We start from the raw sequence: 16,900 nt of genomic DNA on the forward strand, positions 1-16,900 counted from the left end.
AACCAACCAAACAAACAAAAATAAAAACTAAACCTAACCAAACAACCAAACAAAACAACCTCTAAGAAATTATGTTCCTCTTTTAATTAACATGCAATCATAAAAAATAGTTGTGGAAATTAGTCTTCAAAGTCTTGAAATTTAAATAATACACAAATATTGAATGATTTAATCAGGGAACTTTACCTCCCAAAATAAGTTTCAACATAATAACCAAAAGAAAAGAGTTTGTGCACAGCAACTTGCATGATTTGCAAGGTCACTGAAAACCCTTGCAAGAGATTACATATTGAAGGACTCCAAGTATCAAAGGAAGTGTATTTATTTTCATATGAAGTAACAGTGAAGTTCAGCTCTGCAGAAAACAAAAATTCAAACTGATCTCAAGGAAATGGAGAACATAAACACACAGGACTTCACATTATTTACACAAGTAATCACTTCTTGTGAAAGTGATCAGGATGATGTCACTGAGCCTTTTGCAATTGCACTTGACCCAGGAATGATGATGACCTTCAGAACTGACAAAATTCTCCTCCTAAGGAGATCCGGAGGGATTCTCTGCTCTTCAGACCAACTGCCTGGCAAAAACTTCTCATTTCCAACTGTGATCTGGAAGGCAAGGTTACATTCAAGAGGCAAATAGCTTCTGCCCTTGTCCACAGATGCCACATGTCACTTCCACTGATGGCAGGAGCTGCAAGGAGTGAGTGAAGACAGGATGCAGCACACAACCAAAAACCTGGCTTTTATTATCATGCTACATTATTGAAAGCATAACCAGTAGTCAACATGCGTACATTTAGGTTAAAGTCAATCCATTTTCACTGAGATCAGCTACAAGGCTCCTGGAGGAAGGTCAAGAAACCTTATCTGAGATATTGCATTGAAAAGCACTAATAAACCAATAAAACAAAAAATTATGGCATACATCTAGTGTGTTTCCCTTTGGACACATTCTTCTATAGAGAAAAGCCAGTACTATCATGCTTTTAAAAGTATGTGTAGCTGCAAAAATCATATTGAGAGTGGAGCAGTGGAAGTAGGAGCATTTAATTTTACAGGTGTGCCTCTATAGTGGAGTTAAATGAAGCATTTTCTGCATCAAGATAACTGAATAAACTTATCCCAAGCAGGAGGGACCCCACTTCAGAACCATAAATGAATTCCTACAGTGGTACAACTGTTTCTTTACTCCTGGTACACCATTGAGTCTTCCCTTGGTCACATCCAGGGCTTCCTGTGCTACAGTCAGGTGACTTATGCACACTGCAGAATAGGCTTCTGCCAGAAGTTTAACCTACATCTTCACAGTTCACAGACTGCAGATTTCCATCTATAGGTCCCTAATAAGCCAGAAAGACTGTAATGAAACCATCATTAAAACTTTATCAGACAAGTCAGTACTGTATGAAGGGAAAGAAAACCAGATAAATTCTGGTAGAAGTGAAGATAACTCTTCTATGGAGATACCACTGAAAAACTGTGTTCACCACTGAAAGCACCAGCTGCTTACTCACCCAGAGTGCACTCTCTGCAAGAGACACCCACAGACACAATCAGCAAGCAAGTCCCAGAGCAACTCATTTACTTTATTACAGTAAGGAAGAAATGCAGAGCCAAATTTTCGCAAGGGTGTCTAGCTCTTAAATCAAAACATACATTTCTTGTGGGATTTGAAAGTGCACTGATTCCCACTGGCTCCAAATGATTCAGACTGTGGGAAATCTTTAAGCCCCATGCTGCATCTAAACTCATCCCAATGTTTATGAATAAAGGCAGACACGATTTAGAAGAGAATTCAACTCTGGCATGCCATTGTTAATAGTTGATCAGCAGCTCTTCATAACTGAAATATGATATCTGCATCACTCAAGACATAAATTTGGTCTCAGAGGAAAAAAGCAATATAAACCAAAAAAGCAGCCTGCGCTTGTATGTCAAGCTCAGCCTGAGGTTCATGTTCTCTTGGAACACAAACAATTACAAACTTCTTACAGAAATCTACTCATCAGTAATTACCAGAAAATCCCCCAATTGTCAAAACAGATTCTTCTGTCATCTGTCACACACACATGGTCTGTGGTATGAGATGACTTTGCTGACTGCTACAGATGTTTATGTCATCCTAACATATTCATTCTGTACTTCGAGCCTGTCTGTACTGCTGAGTATAAACCCCCAGAGAAGCCATACTGAAGAAGCAGTAGGAGACTACTGTGGACAATGGATGTTTGGGGACAATCTAGAGAAGGGAGCCCGCAATGAAAGATGTGAATCCCAGCAATAATTACCATTTTATTAAACATAGACTTGAAAAATCTCTGTCACTACAGAGCCACTGACATTTTTTAATTCCTTTGGATTTAATTTACAAATAAACTTGCAGGTTACCTGTGCACGCAAATACAGCAATTTCAAATACAGACTGATCCAAAGGCACTGAGTAAAGAGAGGAACAAATTTTAAATGATCAGCACCACAGAATAGACTCAAAACTCAGCTGTTCTGTACAGAGACAAAAGAAAACAAACTGCCCTTAAACTGAAATTTTTACTTGCTTAGCTTAATTTTATTTAAGATATGACACAGACTGAAATTTACTGAGGACAATGGTGCTAAAGCATGTATATAAGGCCTTTTCTACTTTTCACTTGAACCTTTAGGCTTTAACACAACTTTTTCTCAGTGTTGTCACTTGCTACATTTACAGCTTTTTGTATTGTGCTTCTTTATTTCAGAAAGCTACTAAAAAGAGAAGTCAAATTATTATCATGACTGCAGCAAATTCAAGAGTCATTTCTTTATGACACATCCTGTTCAGAACTACAGAAATGCAAACTGCAGAAAAATCAGTCACAAGCTTTCTTCTGCATTACTCAAAAAGCATTAATCTAATTCCATTCAGCATTTTCTCCAGTGGGGGATATACTTAGATGATGTCTGCTCATACAGATGCCTCACGAGCTTCACATCTTTACTGTATTTTAAGAGACCCTAATAATTTCATAACCTGCTTTCCTCACACCATTTCAAATGCCATGGTACTTCTAAACTAGCTCTATCACCCTGATACACTCAAGTGCAAAAGAGAAAGTACCATTTCAAAAGCCTAACTTCTAGTAACTTCCAGTAACTTCTAAATAATCCAACAAAGCCTTCATGTGGATTCTCTAGTCAGCTGTCTCACTGATAACGCTTCAGTGTAAACAAACACTGCAGGAGCGTACCCTTAATGTTATTTATATTACAGACATGGCTGGTAATTCACACCCATGGCACATGCTGCATAAGCCTCTCAGCTGTGGGAGAGGCCTGAGGAAGCTCTTTCTGCACAGCAGAACTACAAACTGCTGCGACAGGCCAGTGACAGAGCCTGAAAGAGAACCCAGGTTTCACAGCCCACATACATGGCGTGGGTATATCTGCTGTACTCCTCCTGCTTCAGACAAAAACTGATGGAATATTAGTTTTCCAGTCATCTATTGACAAGTAGCCTGATGACAGTAGTGCAATACAGTACCAACATTGGAATCTAGTTATAAAAATTTACAGCTGGTCCAGAAATGGAAATATTTGTGAATATGTTGTTTCAAATCCCACAATTTCTTCATAAGTTCAGAAGTTCTCCAGTAGCACTATGAACACACAAACTTTGTATCAGGATTACGGATTTTTTTCCAGGCTCATAATTTTTGTTGTAGATATAGAAGACATTCAGGTGCTTTAGAATTAAATACTCTTCTGTGTCGAAGATATGCCATGCATTTGGTTTAGATTTCTAATGCTACTTTCTAAGAGAATCTGGAATCAATATGCAGAATCAAAAGGAGCTTTATAATCCACCCCACCTAAACATTACAAATATGTGCTATGCATTCTGACACGAAGATTCTGTACTTGTCACACTTCACATCCCTGACATGATTACAGTCACACTCTCAAGACAGCCATCAGCTCAGGTCTGCACACCATTACTAACTTACTTGGCATCTCTTGCTCCAACTCATTACTTGCATCATCACTGCTGAAATACAGAATTTTTCAACATGATTTCCACTGACAGTGGGACTAAACTTCTTTTTATTTTTTTAGTAGTTGTTCTGGGCTCTGAAATCGGACAAGAATAATGCATCACGATAATCTGTCCTGCTACACTAATAAGAACTATCATTTCATTCTCCAGCCATGATGCTATAGGAACAGTAGTGGGTTACAACAGCATCTGGGGAGTGGGGGGAGCACAGGGGGTGTCAAAAAGAAGTAAAATAAGATACGAATGTAAGTGCTGGATAATCACGGCAAGTATGTGCAGTATTTCAAGTGGCTGACAAAACTCTGCCAGTGAAATTCAAAAACATTAATCAGGAGGCACAAAGGAGAAGGTGGTGAAAAACACCTAATTGTTCTGAGATACAACGTGGCATAAAATAAAACTTGTGATTACTCTCTCTGCTAGTGATATGTTTTTTTGCCCCTATGAACGGCTAATTGCTGCTATTTACCACAGAAGATATTTACATCAACTTCTAGAATCAAGAACATCAGTTTTGAATAGAATATGACCTCCTTTGGGTTTAAGAGGAAAGTCTGCATTAGTGTGCCACAATCATGAACTTCAGGGAACTTCTATAAAGGCATAAATCCCACTTGATAAAAAGAGCATCCTAGAATTTATCATATTTGAGGAAGAAATCACAAGAATGCTGTTGAGCCCTGGTACTGCTTTACTGCATTTCTGTGTGCCTGTAAATGTTTCTACATGCACAATCTGCAAATGTTCTGTAGAATCTGCAGAAACAACTCAGGTGTAGCACATCTTTGAAGTAAAGTTCACCCTCACACAAGTGACTGTATTAGTTCCCTGAGATTTTTGCAATTTTTTATATCAACAGTCTTCCCAAGAACATTGCACACTATGTTTCTAAGCCCAGTAAGCCAGTCTCAGATCCAAGCCTGCATGAATTCTGAAAGCAATAGCGCTGAATTCCAGAAATAAAGAGAAGATATTAAACGTATTTTATCATCTCTTACTTGATGAACTGTATTTTAGTTGATCATTGCTGTTCTGGAGAATTATCTCAATAGCCTCACACAATAGTAGGTAATAGAAAATGATATCTATCCTAAGGGTCATTGATGGATGAAACTTGAGCATAAGAAGCTTATGAAATTGAAATTCCCCATTATAAGACAACATTAAAGTTAGAAAGACAGTTTTATAAGAAAAGCACATCAGTCAAGCTATTTATCTTGAGAACCAACCTAAAACAAGTGACTGCACAGATTAGAAAACCCATATTTTCCTCAGTAACTGTGTGATCTTTCTTATTTTCCACCAGTCCCTCTGAGACTATATTTAAAAGTCAGAATGCCCAACACTGTGCATCTAGCAAATTACCATACATATCGCTGTCTAATTCTAAAAACATTTGTGAAGAAATTACCTTGACTTAGAGCACCTCCCTCCCATAAAGAGCTGACTTCATTCAGGTTACTGATTCATGCGACTTTTTTTCCTTTTACCATGCTTTTACCTATTTTGTTTTTCTCAAACACTGTTTAGCCAGTCCTTTAAGTACTTATGTAATACCAAGTGACTACATAAAGATCTTCTCAGAAAGAAAATCATTCTAATTTCAATTGCCAAAAAAAGATAGGGGGAAAAAAATAGAATGCTTACCTAAGCCAAAGAAACTCTAAGTACTTTACAGTCATTTATGCCCATTTCCAAAAGAAACTGAGCAGTTAAAGAAAAATAAACAGGATATGCAGATCTAGTCATTAAAATGTAGAGAAAATACCATTTAATTACAAATATCATTGGCATCAGTGACTTTTAAAATACCATGATTATCTACTGCACTGTGAATGGTGTCTCAGATACATTTTGGCATATCTCTAATTGCCCAACTCTTAAAATATTCCTGAAGTGTTTAGAAATTAAGTTGAATTTAGGAGATATCCGTAATTCACCTGCACCAGCTTAAAATTAGTGGAGACAAAAACCCAAAAATCTAAACAAAAGAAAACAAAAAATCTCTAGCTATCCTCTTTACAAAGGAAAAGAGCCCTTAAGACAGCTGATTAAGTCCAGATACATCAAGTTTTCCAAGATATTGAACTACATTTTCCTCTCTTCACCTTCCTCTTTAATTGGAAGAAAATGTGATAAATATTGAAGTCTCTGTTTTTGTCAGACATTTCTACAACAGTTTCCAGGGCTCATTTGACATTTGCTTTTTAAGGAACAATTTTGAAATTTTTTGCTGAAATCAAGTGGAATTTAGAAATGCAATCAGAAATGCTAGACTTGGCTCATTCTTAATATTTGGTGCATGCATGGTTCAAGTATACATAGCTGACACCTACTCACTAAATATGCACTGCTAATTATGTCTCAGCATTTAAGGGCCATAGTTGACTGAAGCTGGCAGGAGATTATTAGTAGGCTAATCTACATTTAGAGCGGATGATGAGTATTTTCATCTAAGATATTTTAGTTAATACTCCTTCAAGTTATCTTTGAAGCAATGAAAGGCATGAAGCAAACATACATCAGAAATCACCAAGACTTCAAACTATGTTATACAAAGCAAAAAATAAGACATTAAAAAGGAAAGCCTTAATGATGTACAGGTATGTTATACTGTAGGTCTATCCTCGTAAATCACAGTTAATTTACATGCATTATGAGTGCTGAGGAGCTTAATGTTTTGTTTCATACAAACGCAGCTATAAGTTTGATTTTCCAAACCTTCATGAAATCATTCCTTACTCTTGTAATTTAGCTGGCCTTTACAATGAATCCAGGAGAGCTTCATGCCCTGAATATGACCACTTAACTATCATGTAATTGGAAAATACTTTCACTGCTGAATTTTTATTTCATATTTAGTCATGCTGTGCTATTTTCATACACTATTTTTTTAAAATAACATAGTATATATTAGATATTAATAGTAGATAACACAGATATTCTTTATTATTATTTTTTATTACTAATATCACCTTTGATCACTGAAAGCACATAGCAAAAGAGGACAAGAAAGATAAGAGAGAAGGAGTTTAGGTCATCTACAAATGCTCTGTCCTACCACCCTGTTAAAGCAGTTCAAAACAACATCTCTGCAAAAGCTACACCCTCCATGGCCGTTTCGGTTTTGTTCCCTACTCTGTTCCCCATTTGCATTCTTCTACTACACAGCTTCTACTCCTTACTGTTGTTCCCAATCTGAGAGAGATGTTTTCACTATTTTAAAGCTTCTGGAGAACAACTAACACTTAAAAAATAGAAAGAGTATAGAAAGTGCATCAGGGATAAAGAAACAAGTGTGAGAATCCACAGATCCCTCTAGAACTATGATCAGCAGTGTAACACAGTTTTTGAGATTGCAGCTGGTTTATCACTGGCCAGCTCTGACAGTACAGAGTATATGTGCAGCAGATGCAAGTTTCTACATGTAGCTCTCTTCAGTCCAGGCACTGGAGGTGATCAAATCTCCTAGTTCTTTAGATGTTTATGGACTTCACTGCTAAAGCAGAATGACAAAGTACTTTTTATGGTTTGCAACATTTCCATTAAATTCCAGCCAAACAGGACGAAAGAAAAAGTAATGTTTTCACATTTACAGTTTGCTGAAAAGCCATTGAAATAAGCAAATGATATTACATAAGCGTGCAGTTATGTAGCACTATAAGCCAGACGCCTACTGCCAGAATTAAAAGGGGCCCACTTCAAGTCAAATCTCCCATTACAAGAAAAGCGTCCATGAATTATCAAGACCCCGCCTATTGAACAGCTCAGAGTCTAAAAATTAACCAGCGTAAGAGGCACAAAAACATCAGGGATAATTCAACTTCCTGAGCCTCGCTACGCGACAGCTTCCACAACAGAACCAAGAGGCTCTCAGGTTTCACCTGCCCTGGAATGAAGAGATGTCAGGACGCTTGAAATCTCTCCGAGCTGAATGCGGAGAATATAAGGTCTATAATGAAACTCTATGGCCTTCCGACTTCCACCTGTGAGGACAGCTCCTCTGATTTCTGAAAATTGTTAGTTTAAGGAAATGGCTCTGCATGGGGCAAAAGGAATAAACTGTGAGTGCACACTTAAGAATCGCCCACCTCACTGACCTGAAAGCAGCAGTCCATGAGGCAAAGCTTGCAAAGTTTCAAAGAGGTGACAGGCATATGCATGTATTTTGTGAGAACTGGCTACAATACTGCCAGGAGGTGTTTGTTTGTTTGGGTTTTCTTTCCCTTTTTCTTCACCTCTCCCCAGGAGAGGAGGAAACTACAGTATCTCACAAAACTTGTTAAATGCTTCTTTTTAGCATGTATTTCATATACACCAAAGCCACATCACACAATAAGCCTAAAATTGCAGGTCAGGTCAGTTTCCTGCTTCTGATTTTTTTTTAAGCAAAAAGCCATTAATTCAGTATTATAACCTTAGCTGTATGAAAATCTAGCAAGCAGGGGTATTTTTTTATTCTACATTCACACCATGTATCTGTCAGTAAGACAAACAGACGGAGGAAAGTTTCAGTTATTATTTTTACAAACGGGGCCAAGTACATCATAACATAGAACCTCAGGCCACCACGCCTTCAAATGAAGGTGCTGTACTTTTGTCGCCGTGCAGCTGGCAAACTGGGGCGAGAGGATGCAGCCCTGGGTACTCCTGCCGACTAACTCGACCGGTGTGCGCAGCTATCATGTGTATTTTATGCAACCAATATCAAAAGCACAAACTTTCAACCACAAATACATGGAGCGTCCCAGACACCGTGTCAGCACTAAGAAATTGTCCCGACACGTCTGGTGTCAAATTTGCTTTTCAAAGCTCCCGTGGCCTCGCAGCTCCTGTCTATTCCAGCCCGCACGCATCGTACTATGCAAATTTGCATCCCTGAACTCTGTTAGGACACCGAGAGAAAACAGTTGGGGAACGTTTAACCCGCTGGTAGCAGCCACAAGCGCTGATTCACAGCACGCTTGCTGACATAAGAGTTTCTTCTTCATTAGCGCGGGGGACAAGAGCGGGCTCTGGGGCACTTTTGCCGCCGTGGCCGCCCGGGAGGTGTCACTGCAGCCGGGCGCCACGGGGGCACCGAGGGCTCGACCCCCGGAGGAGTCGGCGGCCGGAGCTGCTCCCGCCGCCCCGCGGTGAACCCGGGGCGGTGACGGCGAGCGCCGGCCGAGCCGGTCCCGCGGCGGCGAGGATCAGCCCCGGCCGGGCAGCCCTTCTCACCTGCGTTGTAGAAGCGGTCCAGCACCGCCGTCTCGCCGAAGTCCAGCTTGCCGAAGTGCAGGGTCTCCAGCGCGGCCCCCACCGCCTCGCACGCCTCCCGCAGGCTCTGCAGGGCGCCGCTCTCCGCCGCCAGCAGCGGCCCCTGGCTCGCCTCGTTGATCACGTAGGTGACCGCGGTCCGTCGGCCGCCACCCTTGGCCCGCGCCGCGGTGCTCGGGCAGGCGGCGGCGGCCGCGTCCTCAGCCCAGAGAGCGGCGGGCGGCGCAGCCAAGTCGGGCGGGAGGCTGCGAGCGCCGGCGTCGGCCCCGGGCGCTCTCCTGCCAAGCACCTCCTCGCACGGGGTCCCGCCGCCGGACGGGCCGGGCACCGGCAGGCTGACGATCCCCTCGCTGCTGTCGCTCATCCCGGCGGCGAAGGAGCAGCCCCGGGCTCTGTTGCGCTGGCCGGGGTTAGGCGGATGCCATAATGCGCCGCCCGCCCCGGAGCGGTCCCGCTGAGCTGCTGGAGGAGAGAGACGGCCGGGCTGGAGCGAGGGATTCCCACTCGGGCGCTAGCGAAGGCTGACGGAGACGGGGAGATGAGCACAGCCTCCCTCCGTGCCTGCCACCGGCACCATGACGCGCCGCTCCCTTCTCCCCCGCACCTGCAGGGACTTCCCGGCGCGCCGACCCCCGGCAGCCCGGCCTCCTTCTCCTGCCACCCCCGACACCCCGCTCTTCCTCCGGTCGCTTCACTCCTTAGGGGAAATTCCTCGGCCGCAGAGAGGAACCACTTGTGGGATCGCTCTCCGGCGCCCCAGCTCTAGCCGAAAGACAGCGGCGGAGCCACTGGCAGCACGGGCTGGGGCGGCCCCAGCACCGGGCACCTCCTCCGGCCCCGCCTCCGGGCAGAAATAACCTTTTCCGCCCCTCTGCTCAGCGTTCCGGCCGCGTCCCGAGTGGGAGCTCCCGAGGAAGGGGAGTCACGTCGTGTCCTCACGAGCTTGTCAGCCTGGAAGGGCGCCGCTCCCCTTGGGAAGTCCCGGCCCGGCCACCCCCGCTCCTCGGGGCCCCCCGGGAGGGGACAGCAGTACCGGCTGCTGGAGAGCACCGAGGGTGGCCCTTTCCTGCCTTCTCCTGAGGGGCTTTATTTTGTAACATCCTCCCCCCTAACACGAGCCCACGATCGCGCTTCAGATATGCGGGGTCAGGCTGCTCCTCCCCGGCGCTGAAACGACGGGGGCCCTGCTTCGCCCCGGAGCCTTCAGAGGTGCTTGGGGCTCACGTGAAGGAGCCTGTGTTTGCAAGAAGCCAGGTCCTTCCTGTACGCTGAACCCGGTCCTGCTAAAGGGATTTTTATCATTTACTGCTTTTCTTGTTTGTTTTTAATGGCACGCATACTCTAACTAGCTTGTCAGGAGTAAATGCTTGGAGTGTTTGCAGTGAGTTGAGAGCAGTGTCAGGACTGAGTAATCATTAGCCTTTGCCGTCTGCTGTTATCCGCCTGAACCCGCCTCGCTCTGTGTTCCCGAACGGCTTCAAGTTCACTGAAGGGTTTATGGCTGCTTTGAGCAGGATCAGCCTCACGCTTTGCAGGTACTGCACTCGGAAACTGGAAAACTACCCCTGTATATTGAGTAAACATGTCGGTTTCTTGCATTCACCTGCAATTTACTTGTCAAGAATGCTTGGAAGCTTGATAATTACCAAAAACATTTCTTCACAGAGAAAGAAACTAGTAGGAATAACTAGCATATAGACAAAGTTGTGCTAACTTTGTATGGTATAGCACCCAGTAGAGGCAAAGATGCTTTGGCATTTGAAATAATCCATCATATGAAGAAAAAATGCCCCAAAATTTCAGATCATTTGCAGTCCAAGAGTAAATATAGGGAATTCAAAATGATTTAGAAAAGGAAATAATGTTGAGAGTTCTGCAGTCTGTTTTTGGATAGAAATACTGTGAAAGTGGACCATTTATCAAATGTCTTTTTTTAAGGGCTTCTATTAAACAGGTACAAGAGAGAAGGAAAAATAGCATTTATTAGCTTTGTTTACATGTTATATCAATAGGTCCCATCCTGTTAAAATTGATGTTAAGACTAATCCACTTGTTGGCACAAAGCCGCCTCCTGTATCATTGTTTTCCATTACTTCTGTAGACAGAGGATCAATTCTGGAATAATTAGAAAAATTACTCACTGCAGTAGCTTCAGTAGCTCTGTTTGCTTTTGCGTTGAGCAGTCCCCTTTTCCAACAAGATATGCTTGGCATTTGCTTCTGCTGATAAGAAATCGGTAAATGGGGTGGGAAGATGACAAGCAAACTAAAGACTAATTTACAGGGAAAAGTTAATATTTGCTCATCTGCTAGATACAGTAAGTTATTGTTTCTTGCTGAAGTCTGAATGGCAAAGTGTTTTTCTAAATTGTGGCGTTTTCCACAAAATGCAGAATTGGTGTTAATCCATTCGACATTGCACTTACATCACCTTACAGGAAGCAAGAACAATATGTCTCTGTTGTTCTCGAGAACAGCCCGTGTTTGTCAAGTGCAGAAGGAAGTCATGGACTGAAAGGAGACGGAAGAAGCATGCTATTCCACTTAGCATTACTGACTTGTGAGGCTTGCTTCGTTATTAGCACCATGTCTATTCCAAATACATGCTAGTTTTTCCACCGTTTAGGTTGTGACTGAGGTTGAGTGCTAAAATGGGGGAAAAAATCAAAATACTGTTGAATAACACACAAATTGCTGATGCTTTTAGAAAGTGAAAATATATATTTTAATCTGTTAGCTCGCTGAAGCAAACAATCAGGCCATTTAGGAGCTCGTGTTTTCATGTTTGATTAGGAGATAGTTCCAAGGACTTTTAAAAAACTGAAGTAACACCCCATTTGTTATCAGAAGTACTCTTACCTTGTTCACTTGTTTCTCAAGGGCTGTGAAATTAACATCTTTAACACCAGATGGTTTATATATAATCACAATTCAGTACCATCCTGTTCCAGCTCTGTTTTTTTCAGAGACAAAACAGACAAAAACTTGGAACAAGCAGTTGGCTGTAGACTTTTTGAAATAACAACCTTCTCTTGGTTATATATTTCTGCAGCTGTAAATCATTTACCTCTGATATTAGCCATAATTATAATTTTAATATCCAAGAGTTTGCCAACTTTATTAGTTGCAAATATAAATGCAATTTTTGATGACTTACAAACAGCGTATGACAAATACTACACGCTGGATTTAGCTGATCCAATTAGTGTAAACAGGGTCCAAGACCAAAAAAGACAATTCCAATGTCCTGATTTATAGAGATTAAATTTAAACATAACTGTGTCCAATTTACATTTTTCATGTATTGTGGCTGTCCATGTCCAGTAGAGGGAGAAAAAATTATTTTAGATGAATCTGCATTTTGAATTTGTTTACAGTAATGTAGATGGAATTCATAGAATAAACTAAAATCTATCTCCACGAATACTGGGTTTAAAATGGATGCGAAATTTCTTTCATCCTTTAAGGCCCTCTTATTTAACTAAGGAGTGAGAGATTGGAGATTCACTGTAAATTCTTCACTGATAAACAGGAAAAAGTTTTTAGGAAAACAGCATGCTTCAATTATGAGCGTCTAAAAAAATCCAAAAGAATGTACAGAAACTTGGAGATACAAAAATTTGAATGAGATATTAAAAGTATGTAAGTTAATGCTATTTTTGACCTTTAGGCCAGAACTCTCACAAGCGCTAGAAATGGTTAAACTGAAATTTAAAAAACTTGTTTCTAAGAACTATCCAAAAAGTTAGACTAAGTATATCACTGTAGACAATGAGAAGTAACTTTTAAGTTCATAGAGAGAAGGCACTACTTTGAGGCAGCCAGCTGCCAGTCTTTAAGAAAAGATATACTTATGGTCACGCTGAGCATTTAAAACAATATTTAAGTAGAAGTGGAGGGAGGGGGGTAAAGAGACTGGTGGCCATTGTGTAGGGGTGCAGCTGATCATAGTAATAACATGGGGAATCTGCTTATCAAATTACAGCATGGTGCACATGGGTGGCAGCCAGCAAAACCTAACCAAACAATGTGGATACTTCATCACAGGATGGATATTTCACCAGTCAGGATTGTCCTTGTAGCCCTCTTCCTGTGAGCATGGTAAAGATTGTGTGCTGTTCTTGCTTCATACTCTTTCCCCATAATTCTCACATTTCTTTCTAAATCTCCATGTCTAAATCTTCATTTGCTCCAGTGTCTTTCCCTCCTCTTGCTTCTTTTTTTCTTTAAAACTTCTGGAAAAGCCTCCATGCTAACTGCCTCTTCCTTCCAAATGCCATAACCTTCAGTTTAGCCATATGAGGCAAGCCTTTTCCCTTTGCATTCATTACTGCAACCCCCTTGGCTACCTTTACTTGTTTATTTTCAATGTTGCCAGTTTTTCAATCTTAAATGAACCTTGGGATTCTAAATGCTTTTTCTAAAGCTGCAACACATTCGGCTTTATGATGATATGGGGATTTCAGCTGGAAACATCCCTATGATTCTATTAGTCAATAAGCAATCACTTGCAGAAGAAAATCTTCATGGCATGGAGCCTAGGGAATGTTTCAATAGCTAAAAGACAGACAAAAATTAACTGCAGTCCTTGAATATTTTCAGTGTTTTAAGCTCCCTGCCCTTGCACATGAGGAAATAACTCACATTCTACTCTTTGGTAGAAAACATCTTTTTATAAGTTGTTCAAACACTTGGACTCGAGCCTTTCTGATTACTGTTCCTCCTGACCAGCAAGGGTTTTGAAGGATTTGTGCACAGAGCAGTGATGGTTACCAGCTCAACTCACACCTAAGATAGCTGTCAGCTAGCAAGCTGAGGAAATGAGGGACGTGTTTGTAGCAGAGCAGAGCTCTTGGGGCCGAAAGAGTGGAGATACTGTAGTAAGCATCTCAACCACCTATTCTAATGCTAACGAGGGGCTCGGCTTCGAGCTGAGCGTAGAGAAGTGGCAGCTGCATAAAGATAGCCTAAAACTGCATACTAAGCAACTTTCCCTCTTTTTTATTGAAATTATGTTGTGTTAGGAATACAGTAATTTCAGTGTAGTTGGGGATTTTTTTTCCTTCAACCGAGAGCTCTCGTTTTTTACGTGGAACATGGCTGCCATCTACTGCTGCACGCAGGATCCGTCTGTTTTGGAAGAATCTGTCAGGATTCTTCCCCTGCACTGGTGAGGCCACACCTCGGGTCCTATGTCCAGTTCTGGGCCCCTCAGTTCAGAACAGACATTGAGGTACTGGAGCAAGTCCGGAGAAGGACAACAAAGGTGGTGAAGGCTCTGAAACACAGGTCTGATGAGGAGCGGCTGAAGGGCTGGGGGCGTTCAGCGTGGAGACGAGGAGGCTCAGGGGTGACCTTATCGATCCCTACAACACCTTGAAAGGAGGGTGTGGGCAGGTAGGGGTCAGCTTCTCCTCCCCAGCAGCTTTGGACAGGATGAAAGGAAATGGTCTCAAGCTGAGCCAGGGGAGGTTTAGGTTGGACATTAGGAGGAATTTCTTTACAGAAAGGGTGATCAGACATTGGAATGGGCTGCCCATGGAGGTGGTGGCATCACTGTCCCTAGAGGTATGTAAGGAAAGCCTGGACGTGGCACAGAGTGCCGTGGTCTAGCTGCAGTCATAGGTTGGACTCGGTCATCTCAGAGGTCTTTTCCAACTTAATTAATTCTGTGATTCTGTGATTTGGAGTTAGCTGCAAGGAGCTGGCTGGTACATAATTTGGTTTCAGTAGCTGTGTATAAAATGGTGCTATGATTGGTGGTCCTTCATGTTTCTTGAATTTACTCAGCTGCCCAGAGGCTGAGGAGGAAATAGAGTCATGTTTAGCAATTTTGTTTGTTGAGACCTTTTCTCTGCCTGTAAAATAGTTTTTGTTTCTTTTGTTATTCTACCTTGAAACCATCCTATTCAAGTACTTTCACTGTCTGTATTATTTTGCTTTCTACTTCTGTGGATCTTTAAAACCTGAATTCACAAGTGTATCTGTGAAAAAAATGTTTGAGAACTAGTCCTGAGAACTAGTCTCTCAGGACTTCCTTGTAACCTCTTATCCCCTTCTTGATCTTTATGTCTATGAAAATTCTTCTAATCGTGTCTTTTAAACAAAGCTAGGCCACTGATAAGAACTGGTTCCTGTTTGCATAACCTCTTTGCAGAACTTCACTCATTACGAAAGATCAACCAGCTTGGAAAAAATGCACTTGATGAAACCTTTCCAATTCAGTGATAAATTGTCCATAGAGTAACTGGACTTTATTAAGCATCTGACTCCCTGACATCTTGAAAATGGCAGTGCCCAAATTTACTTATTATACCCCAATGGTGGCCTTTCAAGCATTGCTATTGATATCACAGTCAGAGAGGGCAATTACTTTAAAAACACTTGCTCAGAAAACTGTCTTGTAACTTGCATTTTGAAAAGATTAATTTATGTTAAAAGATTCCACAGACGCTAAAACTGGTTGAATTTCGCCTGGAGCAGCCAATTCTGTAAGGTATTCCTTTGCCCCAAGGTTAAAAAACCTGATCTCACATGATGTCAATAAATGAAGCCTATAAATTTCCAGTTATGAGGCTTTGAGAACTACTGTGGTAATCCAAAGGATACATTGAATTGAGTTTCACTTGCACTGAATTTGAACTGATTTTATTCTAAAATCCTGGAGGCTATTTGATAAACACATTTGTTTTCATTTTTATTACAAGATTGATGAATAGAACTGCTTAATTCCTGATCTGAGTGCCAGCTTAAGTAAATGGATATTTTCATGGCTTTACAATGGATTCTGTAGTCAAGGTTTAGTTTTAAATATAAGGCTAGATACCAGGAATACCTAACTATGTTCCATGAGGTAACTGTGATTAAATATCCTAATTTGCCTTTACTGTAACTTCTGAAAGTGTAAAATGATACCTTTTCATTTTTATCTTTAAACACATAGATGGGTCTAATAGATCTAGTCACATAGATTGTGACTAATTAGGGTGGTCTGTGTCCAAGTGGAATAATCTGTCTGTATTTTAAGGGACAAAAATATGGAAATATACATATATATATATAGGATATAATATGGCAAAAGCTGCAGCTGCTGCTCTGCTATTAATTTTCTAAGCCTGAACACCCACTGCTCACCTCTCCTTTCAAAGGCAGAATTCCCACTGACTTGAATAGAAATTGTCACAGGTCTAAAAAGTTCATTCATAAAAGGACTTCCATAGAGCACAACTGCATACTGAGAAGAATGATAAAATATGCAGATCTATTCAAGAATTTAGGAGAATTAAAAGCTCAGAAGGTCTTTTTAAAAGGAAAACTGAAAGCTAATGCACATACTTATGATTGAAACATCTCGTGTATTCACGTTGATGTACACCCCCCGAGCTGCTCTATGTCCTACGTGGCGTACAAAAGAGCGGATTGTTTCTGCAATTTGGCAGTGATTCCTCCTGCGCAGGAAGGCGATTTTGAGGATCGGTGTTCCCTGACTCCCCGCACTGGCAGCACCCACGGCCGCCTCCTGCCATGGCCAAAGATGGCGGCGGCGGCGCCGCGGCTCCGGCACCGCCCGGCGGGCGGGCGCTTCCGCCGGGGCCGGGGGCGCGGC

General features: G+C 41.9%; 1 protein-coding gene across 1 annotated transcript in view; it reads right to left on the reverse strand.

Moving 5' to 3' along the window:
* The window catches only part of MAP3K5 (mitogen-activated protein kinase kinase kinase 5), a 97,919-nt gene extending 88,245 nt beyond the window's left edge, over positions 1 to 9,674 (reverse strand). The window contains exon 1 of the mRNA XM_014879028.2: positions 9,257 to 9,674. Within this exon, the coding sequence (XP_014734514.2) occupies positions 9,257 to 9,659 (403 nt within the window). The 5' untranslated portion in view covers positions 9,660 to 9,674. The remainder of the gene's footprint in view (positions 1 to 9,256) is intronic.
* Positions 9,675 to 16,900: the final 7,226 nt, after the last annotated feature.

Source organism: Sturnus vulgaris, chromosome 3, assembly GCF_052056855.1.
Source record: "Sturnus vulgaris isolate bStuVul1 chromosome 3, bStuVul1.hap1, whole genome shotgun sequence".
Lineage (NCBI taxonomy): Eukaryota > Metazoa > Chordata > Aves > Passeriformes > Sturnidae > Sturnus > Sturnus vulgaris.